This window comes from Talpa occidentalis, unplaced genomic scaffold (assembly GCF_014898055.3).
Source record: "Talpa occidentalis isolate TD23 unplaced genomic scaffold, MPIMG_talOcc4v2.1 talOcc4.7, whole genome shotgun sequence".
NCBI lineage: Eukaryota > Metazoa > Chordata > Mammalia > Eulipotyphla > Talpidae > Talpa > Talpa occidentalis.
The window spans coordinates 329,367-352,429 of NW_023605083.1; the positions used below are offsets into that span (position 1 = coordinate 329,367).

The 23,063-nt window shown below is 71.4% G+C and overlaps 5 protein-coding genes across 15 annotated transcripts; 1 reads left to right on the forward strand and 4 right to left on the reverse strand.

Moving 5' to 3' along the window:
• Nucleotides 1-210: 210 nt before the first annotated feature.
• Nucleotides 211-6,865, reverse strand: NELFB (negative elongation factor complex member B). Its single transcript, XM_037495377.2, is given in 15 exon segments — nt 211-709; nt 794-902; nt 978-1,119; nt 1,856-1,962; nt 2,041-2,183; nt 2,503-2,598; nt 2,705-2,807; nt 3,235-3,347; nt 3,634-3,819; nt 4,296-4,526; nt 4,774-4,873; nt 4,977-5,140; nt 5,215-5,441; nt 5,444-5,511; nt 6,822-6,865. Coding segments are annotated over 15 exon segments (1,980 nt in total). The 3' UTR covers nt 211-562.
• STPG3 (sperm-tail PG-rich repeat containing 3) lies at nt 6,433-8,396 on the reverse strand. 7 transcript variants are annotated; one of them, XM_054689052.1, is made up of 6 exons: nt 8,280-8,396; nt 8,037-8,179; nt 7,829-7,963; nt 7,670-7,758; nt 7,289-7,574; nt 6,433-7,187 (listed from the first exon to the last, which is right to left on the reverse strand). In XM_054689052.1, exons 1-6 carry the CDS (start codon nt 8,360-8,362, stop codon nt 7,054-7,056), a joined length of 870 nt encoding a protein of 289 aa, XP_054545027.1. In that variant the 5' UTR covers nt 8,363-8,396; the 3' UTR covers nt 6,433-7,053. The 7 variants fall into 7 exon arrangements, with proteins under 7 accessions (XP_054545027.1, XP_054545028.1, XP_037348673.2 ...); XM_054689053.1 differs by having other exon boundaries at nt 7,883-7,984; XM_037492776.2 differs by having other exon boundaries at nt 7,829-7,984.
• A 1,628-nt stretch (nt 8,397-10,024) lies between these two features.
• FAM166A (family with sequence similarity 166 member A) lies at nt 10,025-14,028 on the forward strand. 3 transcript variants are annotated; one of them, XM_037492775.2, is made up of 7 exons: nt 10,025-10,301; nt 11,240-11,454; nt 11,523-11,776; nt 11,862-11,988; nt 12,085-12,179; nt 12,311-12,428; nt 12,593-14,028. In XM_037492775.2, exons 1-7 carry the CDS (start codon nt 10,246-10,248, stop codon nt 12,679-12,681), a joined length of 954 nt encoding a protein of 317 aa, XP_037348672.1. In that variant the 5' UTR covers nt 10,025-10,245; the 3' UTR covers nt 12,682-14,028. The 3 variants fall into 3 exon arrangements, with proteins under 3 accessions (XP_037348672.1, XP_054545025.1, XP_037348671.1); XM_054689050.1 differs by lacking the exon at nt 10,025-10,301 and adding an exon at nt 10,367-10,445 and having other exon boundaries at nt 11,262-11,454; XM_037492774.2 differs by lacking the exon at nt 10,025-10,301 and adding an exon at nt 10,633-10,925 and having other exon boundaries at nt 11,262-11,454.
• On the reverse strand, nt 12,644-14,983 carry TUBB4B (tubulin beta 4B class IVb). Its single transcript, XM_037492773.2, has 4 exons — nt 14,893-14,983; nt 14,522-14,630; nt 14,327-14,437; nt 12,644-13,864 (listed from the first exon to the last, which is right to left on the reverse strand). Exons 1-4 carry the CDS (start codon nt 14,947-14,949, stop codon nt 12,804-12,806), a joined length of 1,338 nt encoding a protein of 445 aa, XP_037348670.1. The 5' UTR covers nt 14,950-14,983; the 3' UTR covers nt 12,644-12,803.
• Nucleotides 14,984-17,906: 2,923 nt separating this feature from the next.
• Nucleotides 17,907-22,783, reverse strand: SLC34A3 (solute carrier family 34 member 3). Of its 3 annotated transcripts, XM_054689335.1 has the most exons (14): nt 22,756-22,783; nt 22,250-22,391; nt 21,997-22,132; nt 21,650-21,739; nt 21,184-21,312; nt 20,956-21,099; nt 20,770-20,881; nt 20,492-20,687; nt 20,261-20,347; nt 20,099-20,171; nt 19,848-20,015; nt 19,552-19,668; nt 19,358-19,482; nt 17,907-18,382 (listed from the first exon to the last, which is right to left on the reverse strand). In XM_054689335.1, the coding sequence occupies exons 3-14, from the start codon at nt 22,091-22,093 to the stop codon at nt 17,918-17,920; spliced, it is 1,803 nt and encodes a 600-aa protein (XP_054545310.1). In that variant the 5' UTR covers nt 22,094-22,132; nt 22,250-22,391; nt 22,756-22,783; the 3' UTR covers nt 17,907-17,917. The 3 variants fall into 3 exon arrangements, with proteins under 3 accessions (XP_054545310.1, XP_037350105.1, XP_037350106.1); XM_037494208.1 differs by lacking the exons at nt 22,250-22,391; nt 22,756-22,783 and having other exon boundaries at nt 21,997-22,149; XM_037494209.1 differs by lacking the exons at nt 21,997-22,132; nt 22,250-22,391; nt 22,756-22,783 and having other exon boundaries at nt 21,191-21,312; nt 21,650-21,821.
• Between the last annotated feature and the right edge of the window lie 280 nt (nt 22,784-23,063).

The following is a 23,063-nucleotide window of genomic DNA, read 5'->3' on the forward strand; positions in this document are numbered from 1 at the left end:
CCCCAGGCACAAAGGGGCCCTGTGGGAGCTGGACGCAGGGGCCTCAGTGTCCCAGCTGCTGCCTGCTGTGGCCCGGCAGCCACCCGTCACTAGGCAGGGTCCGCTGGCGCTGGAGCCTGCGGCGTGCTGGCCACCACGGCCCCTGCCTCCGCCAGGTGGGGCAGGAGAGCCGAGGCAGCGGGAGCAGCAGGCCCGGGGCGTCCGGGCGGGCACCACACAGAACAGCTCGCCCGCCATTACCAAAATGTCTTTTATTTACACGCGAATCCCTCGCTCATCCACACGGCCCAGTGAGCACAGGAGCAGGAAGCCTGAGGGTAAATTGAGGCAGAGGTGAGGTCCCTGCTCGCTGAGTGCAGCCTGCCGGGGCAGCGGGCCGACCGGAGTCCCTGTGTCTGCGTCTCCCCGGCTGCCCCGCCGCTCCCCGGGGACACGGGGCTCTCCCTGCTCGTTGCTTTGGGCTGAGACGGTGGGGAGGCAGACAAGCTGGTGCAGCCACCCGCAGACGGGGGTCGGGGGTCTGGCTGTCTTCAGGAGGTGGCCGGGTCCAGCAGGCAGGGCCTCAGATGGCCGGCGGGGCGGGCACCGCAGGGAGGGGCAGCTCCAGAGCTGGGGGCTCGGTGGCCGGGGCGGGGCTGGCTTTGCGGGGGTCCAGCTGCTCCAGCTTCTCGCCCAGCTGGGAGTACAGCTCCTTCACGGCCTCGCCACTCTGTGGGGGAAGCACAGTGGGAGCGACTCAGCCGGGCGCGCGGGTCAGCGACAGTCACGCTGGGATGCGGCCGCAGGCACCCACCTGACCCGTGGGCTCCAGCGCCTTCTGCAGGGCCTCCAGCTTGGCGGGGGCCACCCGGTGGTGCAGGTGTACGAGGAGCCTCAGTGCGTGGCGCTGGACACTCTCCTTCCTGCAAGAGCGAGAGCTGCAGCCAGGCCAGGCCCCGCCGCCCCGCCCCGCACGTGATGCCCCAGAGGACAGGTACCTGGGGCAGGCGGTGAGGAGGAAGCTGTCAAACAGGCTGCTGCAGAAGTCCTCCAGGGCAAACTCGTCAGCCAGCAGCGCCAGGTTCCCCGTGAGCAGGTGCAGGAAAATGTCACCAAAGGCCAGATCGCCGAAGGTCTCCACTGCGGCGGCACCGCGAGGGTCAGCCCAGCCACCTGCCGCCCACACCCTGCCCACAGCCGGCCCTCTGCCCGGGACCCACAGACTGTGGTGCCCCCGGAGCCAGCACCAGCGGGGGAGGCGGGCATAGGGAGGGGCCGTGGGGTGGGGCAGGTGCCATCCTAGGGGCGGGCCCAGCTTTGGAGCGAACTGGCTCCGGGAGAAAACACCAGGATTAGGGCACAGGGTGAAGAGCCATCCAGGGAGCTGGCCAGGCCTGCCCCGCAGGGAAGCCGAGGCCACCCTCCACCCCCAAACAGGGCCGTCAAACTCGCAGACACCCAGGGGACTGTGGAAGACTCGCGGCGCCCACTGACGGCAGGCAGCAGCCGCACCCGATGTGTACAAGGAAGGACGGCTGGACGGCCCCGGAGGCAGGGCGGGGCCCAGAGGCAGCCTGGCCAGTCCCAGCGACTGAACGGCCACTGCACCAGCGCCCTCTCCCACGTGTCCCTCTGCACCGGGAGCTGCTGCAGGCCCCAGTCTAGACCCTGCGCTCGGGGGAGGGGCCAGCCAGCTTGCAACGAGGCCCAGGAGGGCGCTCTTCCCCGTGCAGACCAGACCGGAGGCCACGCGCAAGTCGGGTCCAGCCAGGGGGGCTCCCCGGTGCTGCGCCCCTGCACCCTGCCAGGGCGCCCAAGGAGCCTTCTGGAGATGCACGGACGCCAGCACAGCCAGCAAGGGCGGGTGGCCACTCACCGAGCCCGGGCAGCAGGCGCAGCAGCGCGTTCTTGTTTCTCTGCTTGGTGATATGCAGCACGTAGTAGAGGCCCACCTCGCAGGCCAGGCGCTGCCCCTGCAGGAACCTGCGCCCGGGGTCAGAGCACGCCCGCCCCGTGCCCGCCCCGCCAGGCACCCCGCTGCGCCAGGCCCGCCCTGCCTACTTAGTGAAGCTCTCTGGCAGCGCACTGGGGTACAGGACCGGGGCTTTCTCCTCAGCGGGAAGCTTCTGGTCCACGTTGAAGGTGTGGTCGTCCACCACAAAGGACATGAGCATGGGCAGGAACCTGGTGATGAGCTCCACCTCCTGGCCAGGGAAGCCCCAATGCTGGGCCCAGCAATGTCCCCACCTCTCCCAACAGCGGGGAAGGGTCTGTCCTTCCAGGCTCCCCAGACTGCCACTTCCTAGTTCTCAGCCCTCTGTCCTCCTGCCCCGCTCCCTCCAGTGACCCCGGCCAGTGCCTGATCTAAGACACTGATGCTCTATACACCCACAAAGGTGTGCCCCATGAGGGCCCCCCCCACCCCAGGAAGGTCAGCAGGCAGCCAGGTACCCAGCTCAGGGCCCTGGTGGCACTCAGGCCGCACTGCCCTCTGGGGACCTGAGGCGGCTGGCCGGTCCATACCATCTTGGGCTCCTTGAAGACCTGGCTGTCAATCATGTCCCATGCCCCCTGGCCCAGCGCCAGCAGCCTGAGCAGCAGCAGCAGGTCCGGGCTGTCCTGCGGGGGAGGGGTCAGCACGCTCACCTCCGGCCTGCACACCCCTGGGGCAGCATGCTCATCCTGGGCAGCACGCCCCCACCCCGCCCCTGGGCAGCTCGCTCACCCTGGGCAGCGTCTCCTGGCCCACCAGCTCCTGCAGGTGCCTCACCGTGCTCAGCGACAGGGTGTTGATGGCGAAGGGGTCACACAGGATCATGGACAGGTCCCTGGAGGGTAGACCCTGGCATGGAGCAGGCGGGTTTCCCAGCCCCCCAGATCCTTCCACCCCAGGACAACCCACTTTTTGCCACAAAAAAGGCTCACATGGATTCACCCTCGACTTAACTAGAGACCCCGAGGAGTTAAAAGGTTTAAACACAAATTGTATCCCGGCCCGGCTGACCATCGGTCCAGCCAGCGTCCTGGACAGCGGGAGCTACGGTGGGGCCGGCGTTGGCCTCCACCCACCCCCTCTGGCACCACTACCCAGCACAGGGCCCCGGCTCTGGCCCGAGACTGGCCCTGGCTCTCCCAGGGCAGCAGGCCTGGCAGGGCAGCTCTCCCACGCTACGGCTGGACACCTGCTTGCCACAGGCCAGGGGGCAGCGCTGGTGGGGGAAGCGGGGCTGGGTGCGGTGCACGGCCAAGCCTCACCCCAGGACTTGCTCCTGCCCTTTCTTCACTCCATCCAGGAAGCCCTGCAGCTCCCGGGCCCTCTTGCTGTCCACGAACCGCTCCCGGATGCAGGCGTCCAGGCACCAAGTGAACTGCAGCAGCGGAGACAGGGCTTCGAGGAAGGGCTCAGCGCCTCGCCCCCGCCCCTGCCCCCTACTTGGTGCTCGCACCAGGTCGAAAGTCAACCCACAGGAGGGCCCATGCCCCACGGCCAGCAGTGTTGGGGAGGCAAACGTCCCAAAGGGCTCTGGGCCCAGCCCGGGTGGGTACTGCGTCTCTCCCAGGACGCTGCACAGCCGGCGTGTCCCCGCCCTGCCCACACACACACACACACACACACACACGCAGGGGAGGGGCTGGGCGGCCGGGCGGCAGCACCTTGTGGCAGGGGTCCACGGAGCAGATGTCGCCCACATCCAGGTCGTGCAGGGACATGAGCAGCTCGGCCCGCAGGGTGCAGTAGTGCACGTTGCGTGTGCGCAGGAAGAGCGTGCGCAGGAACTGCAGCACCATGTCGTACAGCTTCACGTTCTTGCCCACCATGCGTGTCAGCTTCTGCACCACCTGCGGGCGACACGCAGCGTTAAGTATCCAGGGAACCCTGCGCCAGCTCGGGGCCAGGCTGCTGGGGCCCTGCCCCGCCCTGCCCGTAGCCCCGGCGGGCACAGCGGGTCGGGAAAAGCATCACAGCTACCATCGCTGCCTCCACCGTGGCTGTGCCCCGTCCTCCCTTTGTGCCGGGGGCTGGGCTAAGCAAAAACCCTTGCAAACAGCCTCGGTTACCCCCAAGCGTAATCTAAGACAAGACCAACAAGGAAGAGCCCCCCCAAACACACACACACACACACAGACACACACACACGGCACTGCTCTACAGAGGCAACGTCAAAGAGCAAGTGACCTGCCCCTGGGAGGGGTGAAGAGGCTGTCTCTTTCCCCGAAAGAACTGTAGGTCTCGCCTCGCTCACCCCAGGCTGCTGAAGGCCAGCGCGGCAGCAAAGCCAGTGCGACACGCAGGCCTTCGGGTTGCATGGGCTCACCTCGCCCTGGCGCCGGGCCTTGGGGGACGGACTGAAGAAGTTGTGCAGAACGGACAGCTCGGAACTGAACAGCGCGCGCTCCTTCTCCAGGATGTACTGCTTCAGCAGCGGGGACACCTCGTCCCCGAAGAGCGCCTGATTGTCCTGCCAGATCTGCCGCTTCACCTCCACGGCACAGGCCCGGTACAGCTCCTTGTCAGCCATCACCAGCTTCAGCTTCTTCTCCGGCACCTGCCGGGGCCACAGGCCGGTGAGCGGGACTGGTGCCCAGGGCTCCCTCGGGAGGGGTCGGGAGGCCTCGTCCAGCCCAGCCCCAGCCTGCCTGCCTGCCAGCCGGCCCCCCGCTCTGTCCCAGGGGCCCCAGGGCTGCTCGCACCCAGCCGCAGCCTGCGGGTGCTGGCCCGGGAGCCGGACTGGGGCTGGGGCAGGCGCAGCCCTCCCCGCAGCTGAGCGCGCCCTGGACTGGCAGGCGGCTGACCTTGGGCAGGTGTTTCATGACGCACATCACCACCGGCTGCAGGGACGGCATCTTGACCAGCGAAAAGCTCTTCTCCAGAAGGTCCTCCAGCTTCTTATACCTGCAACGACCGCAGACAGGCTGAGCCGCGGCGCCGCCGCCGCGGGGGCGCAGCCCGGGACGGCGCCCGGGCTCAGGCGGGGCGCGCCGCGGCCGCCACCCACCGTTCCTCGGCCTTCCCCTCGGAGGCGATGGCGGACACGCGCTCCAGCAGCTTGTCCCGCAGCTCGTCGAACACGGACTGGTGGAACTCCAGGCGCGGGGTGCCGTGCAGGTCCAGGAAGGGCAGCGCCGACTGCAGGGAGGGCAGCAGCACGCCGTTCTCCGTCTGCGGGGGCAGAGGGTCAGCGAGGGCCGCGCGGGAGGCCCGCGGGGAGGCCCGGCCCGCCCGCGCCGCCGCACCTGGAACTGCTCGATGGCCTTGAGCGGCTCCGTGCAGTTGGTCAGCGTCTCCTTCAGGTCCTCGCCGTTGGCCACGCCCAGGTCCTGCAGCCCCGCGAAGACGGCCGAGGCCGCGGCCCCCGCCCGGCCGGGCGCCCCATCGCCGCCGCGCTCCGCCGGCGCCGCCCCGGCCGCCGCAGGGCCCCCGGCAGGCCGCTCGCCCGGGCCCCGGGCCCCGCCCGAGCCCGCTCCCCCGCGCCCTCCAGCTCGGCCAGCTCCCGCCCGCAGCGCGGCCCGGCCCGGCTCGGCTCGGCTCGGCTCGGCCCGCACCGCCCACTTCCGCGCGCACTTCCGCCCCGCACGGGTGCCCGCCCGCCCGCCGTCCCCGGGAAACAGCGCCGCCGCCGCGCAGGGGTTCCGGGCGCCAGAGGGAGGCGAGGCCCCGCCCCAGGCCGTGCGTGCTCCCGCCAGAGGCCCCGCCCCGCCCGCCGAGGCCCCGCCCCAGGCCGTGCGTGCTCCCGCCAGAGGCCCGCCCCGCCCGCCGAGGCCCCGCCCCAGGCCGAGCTCCCGCCAGAGGCCCGCCCCGGGCCCCGCCCCCAGGGAGCCCCCGCCGCGCCGCTGGTCGTGGGGCGCACGCAGGACCGCGCCCCGGCGGGCGCAGGCGGCGGGTGCGGGCGCCGCCCTCCTCTGCGCCCCGCAGGGCCCGCAGCGCCCTCGCCCCTTGGCGCGCTCGCGCAGGGCCGGGGCGGGCACCGCCCGACGAGCCTCCGCCCGGCGGCCCGCGGCCCCGCTCCCCTCCCGCAGCCCGCCCCGCCCGAGCCCGCCCCGCCCGCCGCGCCCCGGGCCGCGCCCCTCGGGGCCTGGCGTCCGCCTCGCGCTCCAGCGCGGCCCCCCTTCCTCGCGCCCTCCTGGGGGAAGGCCGCGGGCCGGCGTCCCCGCGCCCACCCGGCTGCGCGCGCTCGAGCTCTGGGCACCGCCGGGAGCCGGGTCCCCTTGCTGCCAGGGTCGGGGCCCCGCGACGGAGCTGGTCAGTGCGGGCCGGCGGCCAGTGCCGCCCTGCTGCGGCTCCGGCCCCGAGTCCCCGGGCCTGGGCTCCTGCGGGGCTCGCGGCCGCACCCTGGGGGCAGCTCCAGGCGCCTCTTGGGGAGGCGTGGCTCGGGCCCGCCCAGGGCAGGGGGGAGGCGGGGGGAGGAACTCGAGGACAGCGGCCCTGGCGGACACAGCTGGGGCCAGCCCTGGGCGGGAGGGCCGGCCGATGGTGATGAGCAGCAGCTGTCCGCAGGAAGGCCCCAAGGGTGGACTCTGGGCAAGTTCGGGGACTCAGGCAGCCAAGCCCCGCTTGGGTCTTTGGGCCAGGCCTGGGGGCAAGTGGGGTCCACTGGGCCCTCCCTGGTGCCTGGGCAGGCTGACCGCACCCCAAGATGGCAGCTCAGGCAATCTGGCCCCACTCCACCCAGCTGTCAGTCCCTCAGCTCAGCCGTCTGACCCTCTGGTGGACTGGCTGCAGGACTGGCCCTGGGGGGGGGGGTCTCTGTGAGGTCGGGGTGTCCTGATGGCCACAGGGTCTCCGCCTTGCCCTGGCCCTGGCCAGGAAGCCCCAGCTGCCACCCTCTGAGAGAAGAGAGCACCCAAGGGGCTGCCAGGAGGCCAGGGTGACAGGGCTGCATGCCATGCCGCAGGATGCTCAGAGGCAGCGACTGTATTTCTGGGTAGCAAAGACCTGGGTGGGTGCTGCCAGCGGGCCCTGCTGGTCCTGGCCCACAGTGGGTCTGTGGCCAGAGGCTCCCCTCCCAGGCCCGGAGGCCAGCAGGGCCCGGGTTCCAGGGCGGCGGCCTCCAAGCCTGGCCCGGCCGCGCGGGTCTAGATGGCACAGAAGGGGCCCGTGTCGTGGCGCTTGGGCCTCCGAACGCCCTGGATGAGCACCCCCGGCGCTGCGGGGAAGCGCGAGTCAAAGCAGTGCTCCACATGGTAGGCGGCGGGGCCTGGGGTGTGGGCTGCAGGGGAGACCAGAGCCTGGGTCTCGAGCGGGTGGCCCCTGGACCCCCAGCCCCGGCCCCACGCCAGCCCCCCGGCCCCTCCGCCCAGGCCTCCTCACGGGAGCGGATCCAGGAGGCAGAGGCGGGCGACTGGCCCATGGAGAAGGCGGGCGGGTGTGGGCTGCGCAGCCGGCTCCCGGGGACGATGTTGTAGGCGTTGGGGCCCGGCCGTTTGTCCCCCTGGGCCTCGGAGGAGGGCGGTGTCTGGGGGCCCACACCCCTGGCCAGCAGCTGCCCCAGGCGGTAGTGGGCCTCAGGTGTCTTAGGGGCCGGGCAGTGGCCTCCAAAGCTAAAGGCTGGGTGGGCGGGCCGGCTCCGGGGCAGGTAGTCAGCGGGCGATGGCCACTGCAGAGGAGAAGCGACTCCTGCGGGACCCCTCCCCGCACCTGCATGTCCCCGCCTGCAGGCCCCCTGCGGGGCCACTGGGGTGACCTCCGGACCTTTAGCTCTTGGTTGAAGTCGGTTTTCTGCGTGAAAGGGCTTTCGCTCTGCAGCCACACGGAATGCCAGGCCCTGCGGCCACCACCCTCTGCAAGGAGGTGGCGTGTTGGGGACAGACGTGGGTGCCCCATCCCCCCAGGGTGTGGGATGGCACGCACCACGGGCAGGATGCTTGCGGCCGATGCTGAAGTGGGGGTGCGGGGAGGACTCACGGAGGGAGGCGTCGGGCACCTGGTACGTGGTGGGGCCCGGGGTGTCCAGGTCGATAAGGATGGGGGGCCGTCGCTCCAGCACTGGCGGGAAGCCACGGACCCCTGAGTGCCCGCCATCCCCCCGACCCTGCCCCACCGCCCGGCCCTCGCTCACCCAGCTCCCTCAGGTTGTGGGTGCAGCCAGGGCAGGGCTCCTGCAGGGTGCCCATTTTCTTCCTGAGGCTGGCTGGAAACTTCTGCACCCTTGGGGGCCGCATGGTGTCCCAGGTGGGCCCCAGTCCCAGACCAACCTTGGGCCTGCAGAAGATCCCGGGGCACAGTCCCTCCAGCCGCTACCCCCAGCTGCCCCCAGCCCGCCCACCACCCCAGGTTCAGGGCACGTGTGAGTGGCCCCTGCCTCAGCGGGCCGTGGGCCCAGTGTCTGCCGCCATTGACGTGAAAGCTTGCCAGGAACTTCACCGCCTTCTGGTCGAAATTCATTGCCAGGGCCCTGGCTGCTCCCTGGACACCCTGGGCTCTGTGACCTCACGAGCTGTTGCCAGGGACCCTAGGAACAGAGCCCTGTCCAGCCTGGGGGCGTGGCCCAGAGGGTCCCCCAGAGGTCCCCTGCCCTGCCCAAGAGGTCACCCCGGGGCCAGCATTGGTCAGGAGGACCAGAAGGTGACCCCTGGCCCAGCCACCTTTCCTCTCCCCGGTGTTTCAGACCCTCCCCTTTCTGGACTCGGCGCCAGGGCGCCCGCACCTTGCAGGACGCCCCCACAGCAGCAGGGAAGGGAGCAGGTTCTACAGGATGCCTGGGGAAGGCGGGGGCAGTGTGAAGGGCCCAGGGAGTCTCCCTGGAGCAGGAGGCGGCCCCGCTGGACGCTCAAGCCCTGCAAAAGCAAAGCCACAGCGGAAGGAGTGGCCCAGAGGCTGACCTGGCCTTCAGGGGGCCAACACGAGGCTCCTCCACCAGAAGCCAGAGGCGTGCCCAGAGGGATGGGGTTTCCCTGGACAAAATGCAAAGGAATCAAGGGCCAGAGTGTGTGAGAGCCACTGAGCACCAGGGCCCGGCAGTGCCTGCCCACCCAGGCCTTGGCCTAGTCCACCCGGAACAGTGAGGTCAAGTCTGTCTCGTGCCCGGAGCTCTCCCGGCCTGAGGGTCTCTGCCTCTCCGGACTCTGCCCACCAGCTCCGGCCGGCCTGTCTTGGGTGTGTCCGGCCAGGGCTCCGGGCAGGTAGACAGTCGCCAGTGGCCACGCGTGGCTGCGCACTGGAGGCCTCGAGCCGGACACCTGGCCGAGGCTGGCTCCATCTCGTGGCCCTGAGGGTGACGTTGGGCTGCCCTTAGCTGACTGCTGGCCATCCCCAGGGGCAGAAGTGGCGCTTATCCAGGCAGCCACCCCCAGGAGCCCCCCCTCACGGTGCAGGCGTCGCAAGCGGCCACTTTGGCGTTGATTTGAGGAAGGCTCTGCGGCTGCCGGCCCTTTGCTGACCGCAGGGCTGGGGCTGGGCACCTGTGGGGCGGGGCAGGAGCCGGCGCCTGTCACAGCCGAGCCTACGGCATGGTCTGCCGTCCAGTGTGAGAGGCGCTATTTTCTGACACACTTGAGCTGGCTCGCCTTTTCTTTATGTTTTCTTTCCTTTGTAAGATGAGCAAGTGCTGCCTGCAAAGGTGTGTGTGCCGAGGTTTGAGGTTTGTTTGAAGTGGGCAGTCATGGGGCCGCCCTGGGGGCGCAGAGCTTAGTCTCAGCACAGTGAGGCTGTCCAGCCACTGCCGCCTGAGCTCGACCCCCGGCCAGGGAGTGACCCACAGGGTGCGGCAGACCCCTCCTGTCTCCCTGCTGCTCCCCTCAGCAGTGGATCTCAGTGGACCTGCGGGTTCCGGTCCCCGCTCTGTCTCTGGGGAGCCCTCTCACCCCCCGCACCTCTGGCCTGCACCCCAGCTCTTGTGTGCATAAATAAGTCTTAAAAAAAAATAAACTGGGCAGTCGTGCCAGCTCCCGGGAAAGGCCCCGGGTGGTCAGAGTCCCGCACATCCAGGCTCCCATGGTGACGCCCTGTGGGCGCCTGGGCTGGGGCGCCCCGGCCTCGCCCTGGTGGTGCGGCAGCTGTCCAGCTGGCTCCTGGCCTGTCGGGGCGGCAGGCCCAATCCTGCTGCCCTCCTGGAGGGCCAACAGCCAGGTCTCTGGGCTCCAGGTTGGCTGGGGAGCCCTCCCTCCCCACCTGGGCCTCAGCCCCATTTGTGAAGTGGCTGGGGAGCCGCCTGGGGGCGCTGTCCAGCACGGTGGCCCCTTCACAATGGTTGCCAGGCAGTGGGGCCTCCCTGGGAGGGAGCTGGGCCGGGGCTGGGGCTCGGCCAGCACAGGCGCAGCGGAGGCGGCATGACGGCTGCTCAGAAGCACCAGCTCTTCACGCCTGAGCCCCACTACATCCCCGGGTGAGCCAGCCTCGGCTGCCGCGGAGAGCAGGCCAGGTGGCCAGCGGGAGCGCAGGTGGCCGGACAGTGGCCCAGGCTGGGGCCAACCTTCACCATGTGGGGCTCACCTTAGGGAGCAGATGAGCACCCAGGGAGATGGGCAGGGTATGAGCCTGCACTCCCGCCCCGTACAGAAAGCCTCTCCTGGCGTGGACGCTGGACACGCAGCTCCTGGGAAGCAGGCGAAGGGCCGGCAGCCACCAGCTCCCAGCAGGCCAGGAGGGGCCGTGTAGGGGGAGTTGGGGGCCCTGAGGGGGTTGTTGGGGGGACTGTACAGGGGCCAGGGGGAACGTATGCAGGCGGCTCCTGCCATCCTGAGTCCGCCACCTTCCCTTGGGCGGGCTCCCCCAGGCCCTTGGGTGGCCCCCCAGAGTGGGCCTCATTATAGCCAGTCCCCCAGGGGCGCAGCTCCAGGACCTGGCCTGGGCTGCCCCCACCCCTGCCAGGCCTGGGGAGCCTGCCCATCACTGGGGTAGCCCCAGAGGGCGCTGCTCTTCTCCCTCTCCCTGGGGAAGGAGGGGCTGTCTGCCCGAGGCCACGAAAAAGCCCATGTGACGTAAGAGCATGGGCCTAAGAGCCCGGGAGGTAAGCTGGACGGCTCCGACACAGCTTACGCTCCTGGGGGACCCACAGGTCCCCGTGCTGCATCCAAATGGCCCTCAGCTCAGTCCCGCTGCTGCAGCCTCCGCCCGCCCCAGACCCTGCTCCTGCTCCGCCATCTGCCACCGCTGGCGGGGCCGGATCCCCCAAGCCTTCGGGGGCAGGCGGCCTCCCTGCCCTGGGCCTGCGTGGGAGTGGCTGCGGGGCGGCCTGGGCGGGAAGCACAGGAGCGGACGGTGCCGGGAGGGCTGCCCACCCAGGGACCCGCCCTCTGGAGCGCTGCTGCCCCCTCTCCGCAGCTACGCCGGCTTCTACCCGCAGCTGCGCTACCAGGTGGGCAACACCTATGGGCGCACGACCGCGCAGCTGCTGACGGACCCCAGCGTCCAGAAGAGCCCCTGCTCCGTGCTCTCGCCCATCGCCAAGCCCAAGTTCATCGAGGACTTCAGCGAGCCCAAGCCCCCGGCCATCCCCTGCCACGACCTCTTCGAGCCCTACATCCCGCACTACACGGGTAAGCCGCCTGCCCGCCTGCCCACCCTGCCTGGCCGCCGCCTGTGCTCACAGCTGCCCCCCGCACAGGTCTGAAGCCCCACAAGAACTTCGAGATCGTGGGCCGCTTCCCAGCCCAGGAGGAGGATGGCCAGGGGCCACCCGCCGGGGAGAGCGTGTCCAGGCAGGCCCCACTGCCTGCCGGCTTCATGCCCTACCCCCCCTACCCCCCGTGCCCGCCGGGCAGGAGGGGGGACCTGGGGCACCCAGGCCTGCGGCTGGCACTCGGGGAGGAGGGCTGGAAGAGCACCACTCCCGTCCACACGGCCCCCGGGCGCTACCAGGTGACTGGGAGACACAGCGGGCGGGGCCAGCCTCGCTGCAGCCAGGCCCAGGGAACCAGGGCGGTGACCACCCCCCCCCCCTCAGCTGTACCACTGCAGGAGGGACGAGTACCCGCCCCCGGCCCGCCAGCAGGGGACGCTGGACGTGGGCAGGTTCCAGAGGCTGCCCCAGCTGGACCACCCCAACCTGATCCAGCGCAAGGCCATCTCAGGTGGACCGCCGGGCCAGCCACCCCCGGCAGGCTGAAGGGCGGGAGCGGGGTCTGGTGGCGGTGGGACAGGAAAGACCGGCCTCCTCCCACCCCCAGGCTACGCTGGCTTCGTCCCCCGCTTTGCCTGGGTGATGGGGGTCAACTACCGCGACGGGGTCACACAGGCCATGGACGAGTTTGACAAGAACCAGGTGGGACCCCCCGGCCCAGGGGTGCAGACGGGGGGGGGGGGGGGCCCTCCTATACCGGGGCCTCAGCTCCCTGACGGGCGGGGGAAGGGCAGCCCCAGCCTCCTGCTCACAGGCTCCCCCCCTCCTCCCAGTTCCTCTTCAGAAACCCCGTCTGCGCCCTGGGGGAGAGGCTGCCCCGGACCCACTGGCCCAACAAGGTCGTCTACAGCAGCCGGGGCCTGGTCCCCTTCTACATGGGGCTGGTGCCAGGTGAGTAAGCGGGACTCCCGGCCGCCCGCCCACTTCAAGGCCAGGGCCGCAACGGGAGGCTCGGGCCCCAGGCGGAGGCCACCCTCCCGCAGACGCGCCGTCTGTGCTGGGCAGACAGCCGACCGGGCGGCCCCCCGGCTCAGCGCAGCACTGTGCCCTCGCAGCCACCCAGGACAGCTACGGCCTGACCTTCGGCAACAGCACGCGCAAGGCCTATCAGAAAGAACTGGAGAGGCGGCAGCAGGCGCTGTGAAAACCCTTTAATGGTATCTGTGCAGCCGGCGGCGTCGGGGCAGGAGCGAGTGGCGGTGCGGCAGAGCGGCCGGAGCAGGCTGGGGGGGAATAAAGAGTTCGCACGCTCCGCCACGGGCCGCTCTAGGCCACCTCCTCCTCGGCCTCCTCCTCAAACTCGCCCTCCTCCTCGGCCGTGGCGTCCTGGTACTGCTGGTACTCGGACACCAGGTCGTTCATGTTGCTCTCGGCCTCGGTGAACTCCATCTCGTCCATGCCCTCGCCCGTGTACCAGTGCAGGAAGGCCTTGCGCCGGAACATGGCCGTGAACTGCTCCGAGATGCGCTTGAACAGCTCCTGGATGGCCGTGCTGTTGCCGATGAAGGTGGCCGACATCTTCAGCCCCCGGGGCGGGATGTCGCACACGGCCGTCTTGACGTTGTTGGGGATCCACTCCACGAAGTAGCTGCTGTTCTTGTTCTGCACATTGAGCATCTGCTCATCCACCTCCTTCATGGACATGCGGCCCCTGAACACGGCGGCCACGGTCAGGTAGCGGCCGTGGCGCGGGTCGCAGGCGGCCATCATGTTCTTGGCGTCGAACATCTGCTGGGTGAGCTCGGGCACCGTCAGCGCGCGGTACTGCTGGCTCCCCCGGCTGGTCAGCGGGGCGAAGCCGGGCATGAAGAAGTGCAGGCGCGGGAAGGGCACCATGTTGACGGCCAGCTTGCGCAGGTCGGCGTTGAGCTGGCCCGGGAAACGCAGGCAGGTGGTGACCCCGCTCATGGTGGCCGACACCAGGTGGTTGAGGTCCCCGTAGGTGGGGGTGGTGAGTTTCAGGGTGCGGAAGCAGATGTCGTACAGAGCCTCGTTGTCGATGCAGTAGGTCTCGTCCGTGTTCTCCACCAGCTGGTGCACGGACAGGGTGGCGTTGTAGGGCTCCACCACCGTGTCCGACACCTTGGGCGAGGGCACCACGCTGAAGGTGTTCATGATGCGGTCGGGGTACTCCTCCCGGATCTTGCTGATGAGCAGCGTGCCCATGCCGGAGCCCGTGCCCCCGCCCAGCGAGTGCGTCAGCTGGAAGCCCTGCAGGCAGTCGCAGCTCTCGGCCTCCTTCCTCACGACGTCCAGCACAGAGTCGACCAGCTCGGCGCCCTCTGTGTAGTGGCCCTTAGCCCAGTTGTTCCCGGCACCACTCTGACCTGCAAGAGAGCAGCCCTCACTCTCTGGCAGGGGTGTGGCCACCTGAAGAGAAGGTGCCTGGGGACGGGCAGGGCTAACCTGCCGGGAGAAGACAGCCCGGGAGGCGGCAGCCGGCCAGTTTAGAAGTTGGGGGTGTGCCGAGACGGCTTAAGAGTAAGCGGCCCCTCCCCGGCGGCCCAGCCAATTCCCAAGGGCAGGTGACCCCCTCGGCCAGGGCTCAGCCCGCCCGGGGAGGCGTCGGGCCCCTGCCGGCAGGCGGACAGCTGGGCCTCCTTCCCAAGCCTCTCCGGGAGGCGAGATTGGGTGACCGCGGGGCGGGGCACGGGGAGCGGCAGGAGCCCAGCGCCCTGCGTGGACACAGCGGCCAGGAGCCGCGCTGGCTTCTGAGGACGGTGACCTTGGGGCCGCCTCTGACCTTTGCGCCTCCCGGGCCCCGGCGCCGCCCCGCCCCCGCCGCTCACCGAAGACAAAGTTGTCGGGCCTGAAGATCTGGCCGAAGGGCCCGGAGCGCACGGAGTCCATGGTGCCGGGCTCCAGGTCCACGAGCACGGCGCGGGGCACATACTTGCCACCTGGAGGGGGCGGGGGGCGTCAGCGGGGGGCGCGGGGGGCGCCAGCGGGGGGCGCGGGGGGCGTCGGGGGGGCGCGGGGCTCACCGGTGGCCTCGTTGTAGTACACGTTGATGCGCTCCAGCTGCAGGTCGCTGTCGCCGTGGTAGGTCCCGGTGGGGTCGATGCCGTGCTCGTCGCTGATCACCTCCCAGAACTGCGGGCGGCGCCGCGGGCTGAGTCACGGCGGCCGGGGCGGCCGGCGCCCCGCCCCGGACGGGCGCGGCCTCCCCTCCCCTCCCCTCCCCCTCCGCCTCCCCCGCGGCGGCCCCGGGCCCCGCCGCCGCCGCCCGCGCCCGGGCCGCCCCCGCCCGCGCCCGCGCCGGGCCCGGGGCCGCAGTGCGGGGCGCCGCCCGCCGCCGCCATCTTCCCGCCCGGCCGCCGCGCCGCGCCGCGCCGCGCCCGCGGCCCCCGCCCACCTTGGCGCCGATCTGGTTGCCGCACTGGCCGGCCTGCAGGTGCACGATCTCCCTCATGGCGGCGGCGGCGGCGGGGGGCGGCAGCAGCGGGGCCGAGGGCGGGCGGGCGCGCGGAGTGCTGCAACCGACGCTCGGCCGCCGCTTATATGCCCGCCGCGCCCGCCCCGCCCGCCCCGCATTGGGCAGCCAGAACGAGGCCGGCCGCCTTCTGCATTTGATTGGCGCCAGCCCCGTCCTTCAAGGCCCTAGGGCCCGCCTTCCTAAAGCCGCCGCCTCCCCATTGGTCGGCCGAGAGCCCGGCTCGCCCTCTCAAGTCCCCCCTCCCGGGGCCGGCGCGCTGCGTCCATTGGGCGTTTCAAATGATTGATTTGTGCGCCCATTGGCCGCCCGGCCGCCGGCGCCGGCGCTGCGCGCTGCGTGGGGCCGCGTCCTGGCAACCGCCGCAGTGCGGGGCGCGGGGCGGGGGCGCGGGGCGGGGCGCGGGGCGGGGGCGCGGGGCGCGGGGCGCGGGGCGGGGCGCGGGGGGCGGGGCGGGGGCGCGGGGGCGGGGTACGGGGCGGGGGCGGGGGGCGCCCTCGGCCGGCGCGGGGCGTCGTGCCCGCAGCCCCCGGCCCCGGCCCGGGTGCCCCCGCCGCCGGCGCGTCTGGCGGGCTGTGCCCGCTCCCCGCCCGGGCCGCGCCGCCGCCGCGGGGAGCGCTCGAGGCCCCGCCCGGCCGCTGTTGTGGAGACGCCCTGGCCGCGCGCCGGTCGCCGGGGCCCCCCGCCCCCCCGCCCCCCGCCGCGGGCCTGCCCCCCCCCGCCCCCCCGCCGCGGGCCTGCCCCGACACGCGCTCGCCGCCCGGCTCGGGCTGGGCCGGGGCTGAGCCGACGCGCAGGGGCGCGGGGGTGCGCGCGGCCCGCCCGGCCCGCGGCAGGCGCTTCCCGGCGGGGCCCGGGCCCGGCGCCTGCCCTGGACGGCGCCGCGGCCTCGGGTGAGCCTGCCCGCTGCCCCGGCCCCTCCGGGGAGCGCGCGGCCGCGCGGCGGCGCAGAGCCGAGCCCCGGGGAGACGGGCGGGCGCGCGGGCGGGGCGCCGCGCCGGCCCCGGGAGGTCCGCGGAGCCCGCGCGGGGGCGGCGGCAGGTGCGGCCCGGCCCGGGGCCCAGGGGGCGCCCGGCCCTCGCAGACCCTCCCGGCGCGGCCCCGCCTTCTCGGGCCCTGCGGGCGCGCCCCGCGCCCTCGCCGTGCCCTGCCAGGCGGCGGAGCTGCCCGAGCCGCCGGCGAGGCCCTGGCCCGGGCCTCCCAGCCGTGGGTTGTCACAAGCCCGGGAGAGAAGCCCGGGTTCCCCGGGCCGGGCAGAGCCCCGTTGTGGCCGGACGGAGAGGCGGGTCGGAGCCTCGGCGGCCTGAGGCTCCTCCCTGGAAAGCGCCCCGCTCCTGTGGTCTGTGCCCGCGGGCTCGGGTGTCCATGTGGTGCCTCCCTTTCCTCAGTGGCGACATGCGGGTGGCGCGTGCCAGGTGTGAGCCCCAGAGCCCGGCACCAGGTGGACCGCCTGGCCCCGCCCCCACCCACCGGGTGGACCTGCTGCTGGCCTGGGTCGAGGGCGGCCCTGGGCACCCCGAGCCAGGGCGCATTGAGCAGTGCAGAGGCGAGCCTGCTTGGGGCCGGCCGGGGGGCTCTGGGGGTGCGGGCCCAGCCCTCCCGCTCTGGCCGCAGCTGTCGGAGCAGCCACAAGGCCGGCTCTGTTTCCCGGCAGCGCGGTCCCAAGGGGAGGCTGCCTTACCGCCGGCAGGGGCAGCAGGCACACAGCCCCGCACGGCCTCAGAGGACCTGCGGTCAGCCTTTGTGGGCGCCCTCACCCGCCCCGGAAAGAGAGGTGCTGGGTACTCTTCCCTCTCGCTGCCCCCCACCCTGGGGAGGAGGAGTCCCCCCAAGCCTCCCCAGGGAATGAGTGGGACCAGGCCCCTCAGGGGGTTCCATTCGAGAGTACCCTGAGGTCTGGGGTCTCAGAAGTGGGGGTCGAACTGGAGTGCACCAGCCTGCCACAGGGGTCTTGCTCCCATGGGGGTCCTCAGGGCTCCCCAAACAGCTCACACTACTCTCAATGAGCAGGACAAACTGCAGAATTAGGAGGCCTAGAAGTTTGTTGGGGGAAGAAAGGGAGCTAGGCCCCAGGGGATCCAGGGGGGAAAGGGGACTGAGGGGCCTGGGGGACGTGGGGGCACTGAGGGGGCCTGAGGAGGCACATGGGGGCAGCCCTTGGGTGGAGGGGTGTGGGGGACAGGACCTCTTCTGGACCGGTCACGTCTGGCCCCAACAGGGTCTGGGTGGGTGGGAGTTGGGCCCGGCAGGGCAGCCCCCCTGGCAGGGAGGGACGGGCCCCAGGTCTGTGCGTCTGTCTCGCGCACCTGGCTCTGTGCAGGTTCTAGGGGTGGACGCTGTTGACCCCACATGTGCTAGGTTTGGAGGCCCAGCTGGTCATGGGTGTGCTGGTGTTCTGCGGGCGTGGGCAGGGCTGGGAGCACCCCCGGGGGGCTGAGCACCTCTCAGCCAGGTGGGGGGGACACGGGACAGCAGGGACTCCGGGCTGTGGTCCTGGCCTGTCCCCTTCTCATCGGTCTCAGGCCGAGTGCCACAGGGGGCCGGGAGCCAGGCAGCTGGGAAGGGGGGTGGGTGGGGGCCGGCGCCAGGGACAGCTGCCTGCCGCGGGAAGCTGCCTCGCTCTGCGCCTGCCGGTACTCGGCGCCTCTGTCCCCACCGCAGCAGGCCCAGAGAGCCAGGGCCACAGCGGGCACGGCTGTTCCCTCCCCACCCAGACCCGCCGCCTGCTCCCCCCGATCGCCGCTAGGGGGCACATAGGTTCCACCCTTTCCTCTCCCCAGCCAGGGGGCCCTGCCCAGGCAGCCCCTGCCCAGGGGAAGCCAGCACCTGGTCAGCTGGTGGGGACACGGCCACGTTTATTTGCAAAGAAGGGGCCAGGTGACTCCGAAGCCTGCTGCTCCCGGGATCCGCAGGACGCCCCGAGGCCGGCGGGGTGGCGGCCCAGCCCTCACAGCGGCTGGGACGCCAGGACCTCGGGGTTGTCGTAGCAGTAAGCCTCTTTGCTGGTGGCCAGTGGGGAGCTGCAGGCCCGGCAGGGGCAGCAGCGGGTCACCAGGCGGTCCCAGGGCTCCAGGGAGCGGAGCCAGCGAGGGAGCCAGGCCCAGGACCGCAGGCGGCGGGGCAGCCAGCCCGGCCGGTGCCGCTGCAAGAGGTTGACAGCCACGACGAGGAACAGCACGCCCAGCAGGGGCCCCCCGACGGCAGCCAGCACCACGCCCCCTGCCAGGGAGAGCCCGAAGGCAGCCAGCGGCAGCAGCAGGAAGCTAAGCAGCAGGTAGGCGACAGCCACCCAGCGGTAGCGCGCGGTCAGGTTCCCGAAGCTCTTGGCCAGTGGGATGGGCAGCCGCAGCACGGGTACCACATACCACAGCAGAATGCCAGCCAGGTTGAAGTAGAAGTGGATGAGGGCCACCTGGGGGCAGAGGGCAAGCAGAGGTCGGGAGCTGGCTGAGGCAGGGGCCCCGGAGCCCTGCGGCCGGCCCAGCCCTGCCCTGGCAAAAGGGACGCCGAGCGGGGAATCCGCTCACTGGCTAGGACTGGCATCGGGACAGGCAGGGTCCAGCCAGCTGAGGGCGTGCACCTCCACACTGCCCCCGTGCAGGGTCTGCCCAGGCCCCCCGCCCCCGGCTGCCTTAGCGTGGCCCTCGCCTCATGCCTCCGCTCGTCCAAGGGGCTCTGGCCTGGCCCTGTGGGGAGGGCTCCAGGCCATTGTGGGGGGAGGGACACAGCCCTGCCCGGCTGCTGGCCTGGAGGAGTCGTCTGGAGCAGCTGGTGTTGGGGGGGCGGGTGGCAGGCTTCCCGGAGGGTGTGGCTCAAGGCCTGCACTGGGGGCTGGGGGCTGAGGCCTTGGGGTCCGGCCTTCGGGTTGTGCCTGTCTGCAGCCCGAGCAGGCGGTGGGGGAGCTGTGGCCGCTTGTGGCCGCGGAGGGGTGTCTGAGAGGATGAGCAGAAGCAGGCTGAGTGGAGCTGGGGGTGCAGAGCTGGGGACTCGGGAGCTGTCCCGGAAGTGGGATTGTGAAGGGGCAGCGGCATGGACCCCTACACGGGGTGGGATGATGATGTTGGGGCCATGCAGGGGCCTGCTGAGCTTAGTGGTATCCTAGAGGCCCCTGCCCTGGAAGCCTGGAGCGCGGCGGGGGTGGGCTGGGGACAGGCTGCCAGAAGAAAGGGGACATGTGGGGCAGTGTGGCCCCAGGGCCATCAGTCCCAGAATCCACCCTGGGGCTGGCAACGAGTAGACTGGGGTCTGAGGAGGTGGGGGTGCAGGTGCCGGCAGCCAGGTAGGGGGGTTCCAGGGCAGGCCTCACACTTCCTGCCCACGGGGTTGGGCTGAGGGCCGCCCAGGGCTGGTGTTGCAAGAGGGACACTTGGGGAGCAGGGGACAGTACCTGGACAGCACTGAGCAGCATGTCCGAGGGGCTGGCCAAGGCGGCCAGCAGGGCCGTGGTGGTGGTGCCGATGTTGGACCCCAGGAAGAGGGGGTATGCCCGCTCCAGGCTGATCACCCCGACCCCTGGAGAAGCTGAGAGTCACAGGGAGCCCTGCGCCCCCACCCCGGAGCCCACCCTGCCCGTCTGCTCACCCATGAGCGGCACGATGGCGGCGGTGAAGACGCTGCTGCTCTGCAGCACGAAGGTGAGGCCGGCGCCCACCAGGATGGCCAGGTACCCGGGGAGCCAGCAGAAGGGGACGGGGAAGTCTGGGGGCGGAAGGGTGTCAGCGCTGCGCTGCCTCCCCTCCCCCTCCCGAGGTGCCCCCACCCCCACCCCGACCCTCCAGGGACTCCCGGACCCCCAGGCCCTTCACTCGCTGGATGACCGCCCTCACCACCCCGGCCACGCGGCCCAGCAGCCCCATAGGCCCCGCCCGGCCCCTCACCCGCGTTGATGACCGCCCGCACCACCCCGGCCACGCGGCCCTGCAGCACGGAGTTGAGCAGCTTGACGATGAGCACCAGGCAGGAGCAGAGCACCAGCAGCGAGGCGGCCAGCAGGATGAAGCCCACCGCCAGGTCCGAGAGCTCCGTGCTGGCAAACAGGTGGTGGCCTGTGCGGGGCGGGCGGGTGAGCGCGGGGGGCGCGGGGCGGGGCGGGGGCGCGGGGCGGGGGGCGCGCGCTGCGGGGGCTCACAGTGTATCAGCTGCGAGGCCGAGCTGCTGTTCCCCGGGCAGAGGTCTCCGCAGTCGCTGCTGTTCCCCGCAGCCTGCAAGGCAAGGCAGGGCGGGCTCGAGCGGCCGGGCGGTGTGGGGGGCTGGGGGGATGGAAGCCGGGGTGGGGCTGAGGGGGCCTCACCGGTTCCTTGCTCCCGCACCACCGTTTAATGAGGCTGCTGTTGGTGGCGTTGCCGCTGGCGCTGGCCGCCAGCACGTCGGGGTCCAGCTGCCGGACAAGGTGATCGGTTGTGGGCTGGGCCCTCGCCACCCGCCAGGGGCTCCTGCGGCAGGTCCAGCTGGCGGCCGGCCGGGGTCCCGCGCCTCCCAGCCCATCCTCGGCCTGCCCGGGGCTGGGTCTGTGCCCCCTCACCTGCACGATGAGGTGTGTGAGGGGCTGTGTCAGCACCTTGAGGATGTCGGGGGTTTGCGTCCCCGGCTGCAGGCTGGTAGAGCCCAGGGTCAGCTCGCTGAGCCTCTCCAGCGCGGCCGAGGCGCTCTCCAGGGGCAGCATGACCAGCACTGTGAGCCAGTTGAAGATGCCATGCAAAGCTGAGCCCCCAAAGGCCCTGTGGGCCACAGAGCGGGCTGGTCAGTGGCCTGGCGCGGCCTCCGCTGCTGCAGGCCCTGCCCCTGCCCCGCCCTGCTCACCTCCGGAACTCGTCTCGGTCCCCCGACTGGGCCATGGACACCAGGGTGCTGGTGATGGACGTGCCGACGTTGACGCCCATGATGATGGGGACAGACGCCTTCACAGTCAGCACTGGGGGGGGCGCACATCAGCTTCCGCCCGCCCCGCCCCCCACCTCCTGCCGCCCCGCCCCCCCCAACACTCACGCTTGGAGGCCACCATGCTGACCACGATGGAGGAGGATGTGCTGGAGCTCTGCACGAGGACCGTGACGAGCACGCCGATGACCAGGCCGGCCACAGGGTTGGACAGCACCACGTTATCCTTGAAGAGGTCCCCGGCCACCTTGCCTGGAGCCAGGAGAGAGGGGCTCTGAGGCTGCGGGGGCTGGCTGCTGCTGCCCCCCCGGCCCCCCCACCGTGGGTGTCACTCACTGCCCACCAGCTGGAAGGCAGAGCTCAGGATGTCTAGGGAGCAGATGAAGAGGTAGAGGCAGCCCAGGAGCCCGCAAGTCTTCAGGAAGCCGATGGCCACCCGCCTCACCCTGCCGGCCACGCTGAGCTCTGAGGACATAGGAGAAGACCGTCCCCGGCCGTTCCCTGCACCGCACCGCCCGGCAGGCCCTGCCTCCTCCCCGGCCCTCGCCGCCTCCGCCCTAGGCCAGGGCCTCGGTGTCCCCGCTCTTTTTCCCCAGGGAACGCCCCCCTCATTCCTTTGCTGAGGACCAGGCCTCCCAGCAGGAGGGCAGAGGAGGGCCAGGGCTGAGAGGAGTCCCCAGTGTGGCTGTCCTGGGGTTTTCTGCACGTCCCGTTGGGACAGACCCCAATCTGCTCTCCCCAAGATCCTCTTCACGCGTGGAGCCTGAGGGTAGGGCCGGCCACCCAGACCCTCCAGACCTACCTCTCCAGGACTGGCCAGTGCCCTTCAGCTGTGGGAGGGCCCAGGGGTCTGTGCCCTCTTCTTCCAAGACGGGGGCAGAACCGGAGGCCCCTGCAGGGGTTGAGGTCAGATCGGGCCAGGGACCCAGCCGCTCCCAGCATGGCCCTGGGGGCCGCCAGGCACAAGGCAGGTAGCTGAGGCGCTTGTGGTGGGGCGGGAGCAGGAGGGGGCCTGCAGCGCTGTCGCAAACCCCTAGGGCGTCCACCTTCCTCTGGGGACACCAGAGCCCCTCACCCCTACCCGAGAATCAAGAGTCGGGCACCAGGGGAAGGGCCGGGCCGGCCTCCTGGGCCTGGGGTGTCCGGTACCTGCATTTTTCAGACTCTGGTCCACCAGCCCGACCGTGTCCTGAGCGGGCTGCGGGGCCTGGCCGCCCGTGAGGGAGTCTGGCATGGGGTCCGGCATGGGTCTCGGGCAAGGACAGACCCAGGCCCCAGCCTGGATCTGCAGGGGGAGGACAGGTCAGACCCTCCCCTCTCCGCCCGGCCCCCATGCCGCTCCGCCCTCCCGCTGGGGCCCAGCGAGCCCCGTCCTCCATCCTCGGGGGGTGGCTCCAGTGACCTCAGGCGGCTGTCAGAAGAGCCCCGTCCGGGTCGGGGGCAGAGATGAGAGACCCTGGCTTCCCGGCGCCCTCGCCTCGCTGGTCTGGCCTGGTAGGTGACGGGGCCCGGAGTGTTGGGGTGCAGGCCGGAAACGGCAGTCTCTGCGATCAGGTGTCATCGGGGACACTGCAGATGGTCCTGCCGTAGACTTTGGCATTTGATACCACACGGCGACGCCTCTGCTTGATAAGCGCCCCACCCCCAGTGATGGGGGCAGGGAGAGGGGCTTGGGTGCCCCCCGGATTCCAGGTCCCGTCGCCACGGCCTCTGCCTCCTCAGGGCCTGGAGCCCCGTCCAGCGCGCGACCCTGCTTCCCGCCAGCTCCTTCACTCCCCCCTGCCCCCGGGCTGGTGTCTCGCCCTTAGCTCCTGGAGGCTCAGGGTGGGGCCTGAGCCCTGGCCCTGGAGGTCACCCGCCCCGGGCACAGTGTTCCTGGGCTCCCGACCTGCTTCTAGAAGCTCCTACCTGTGAGGGTGGTGAGGGGCACCTGCGGGGAGGAGACACAGGGCGGGAGCAGCCGCGGGTCAAAGATCCGCCGGGCGCCCACATGACCGCGGCCGCTGGGCCCCATTAATGTTTACCCAGGAGCTGAGGCCTGAGGGGTACCTGTGTAGCCCGGGGGCAGCCTCCCTGGGGCCACCCTGGGACGGACGGGAAGCGCCGAGGGCCGGGCCGGGCCGGGCATCACTGCCACCTCCTGGACGCCACCAGCAGATGGCAGCATGGCACGGACAGGCACTGCCCACCACCTGCCCAGGGCAGGACGCTGGCGA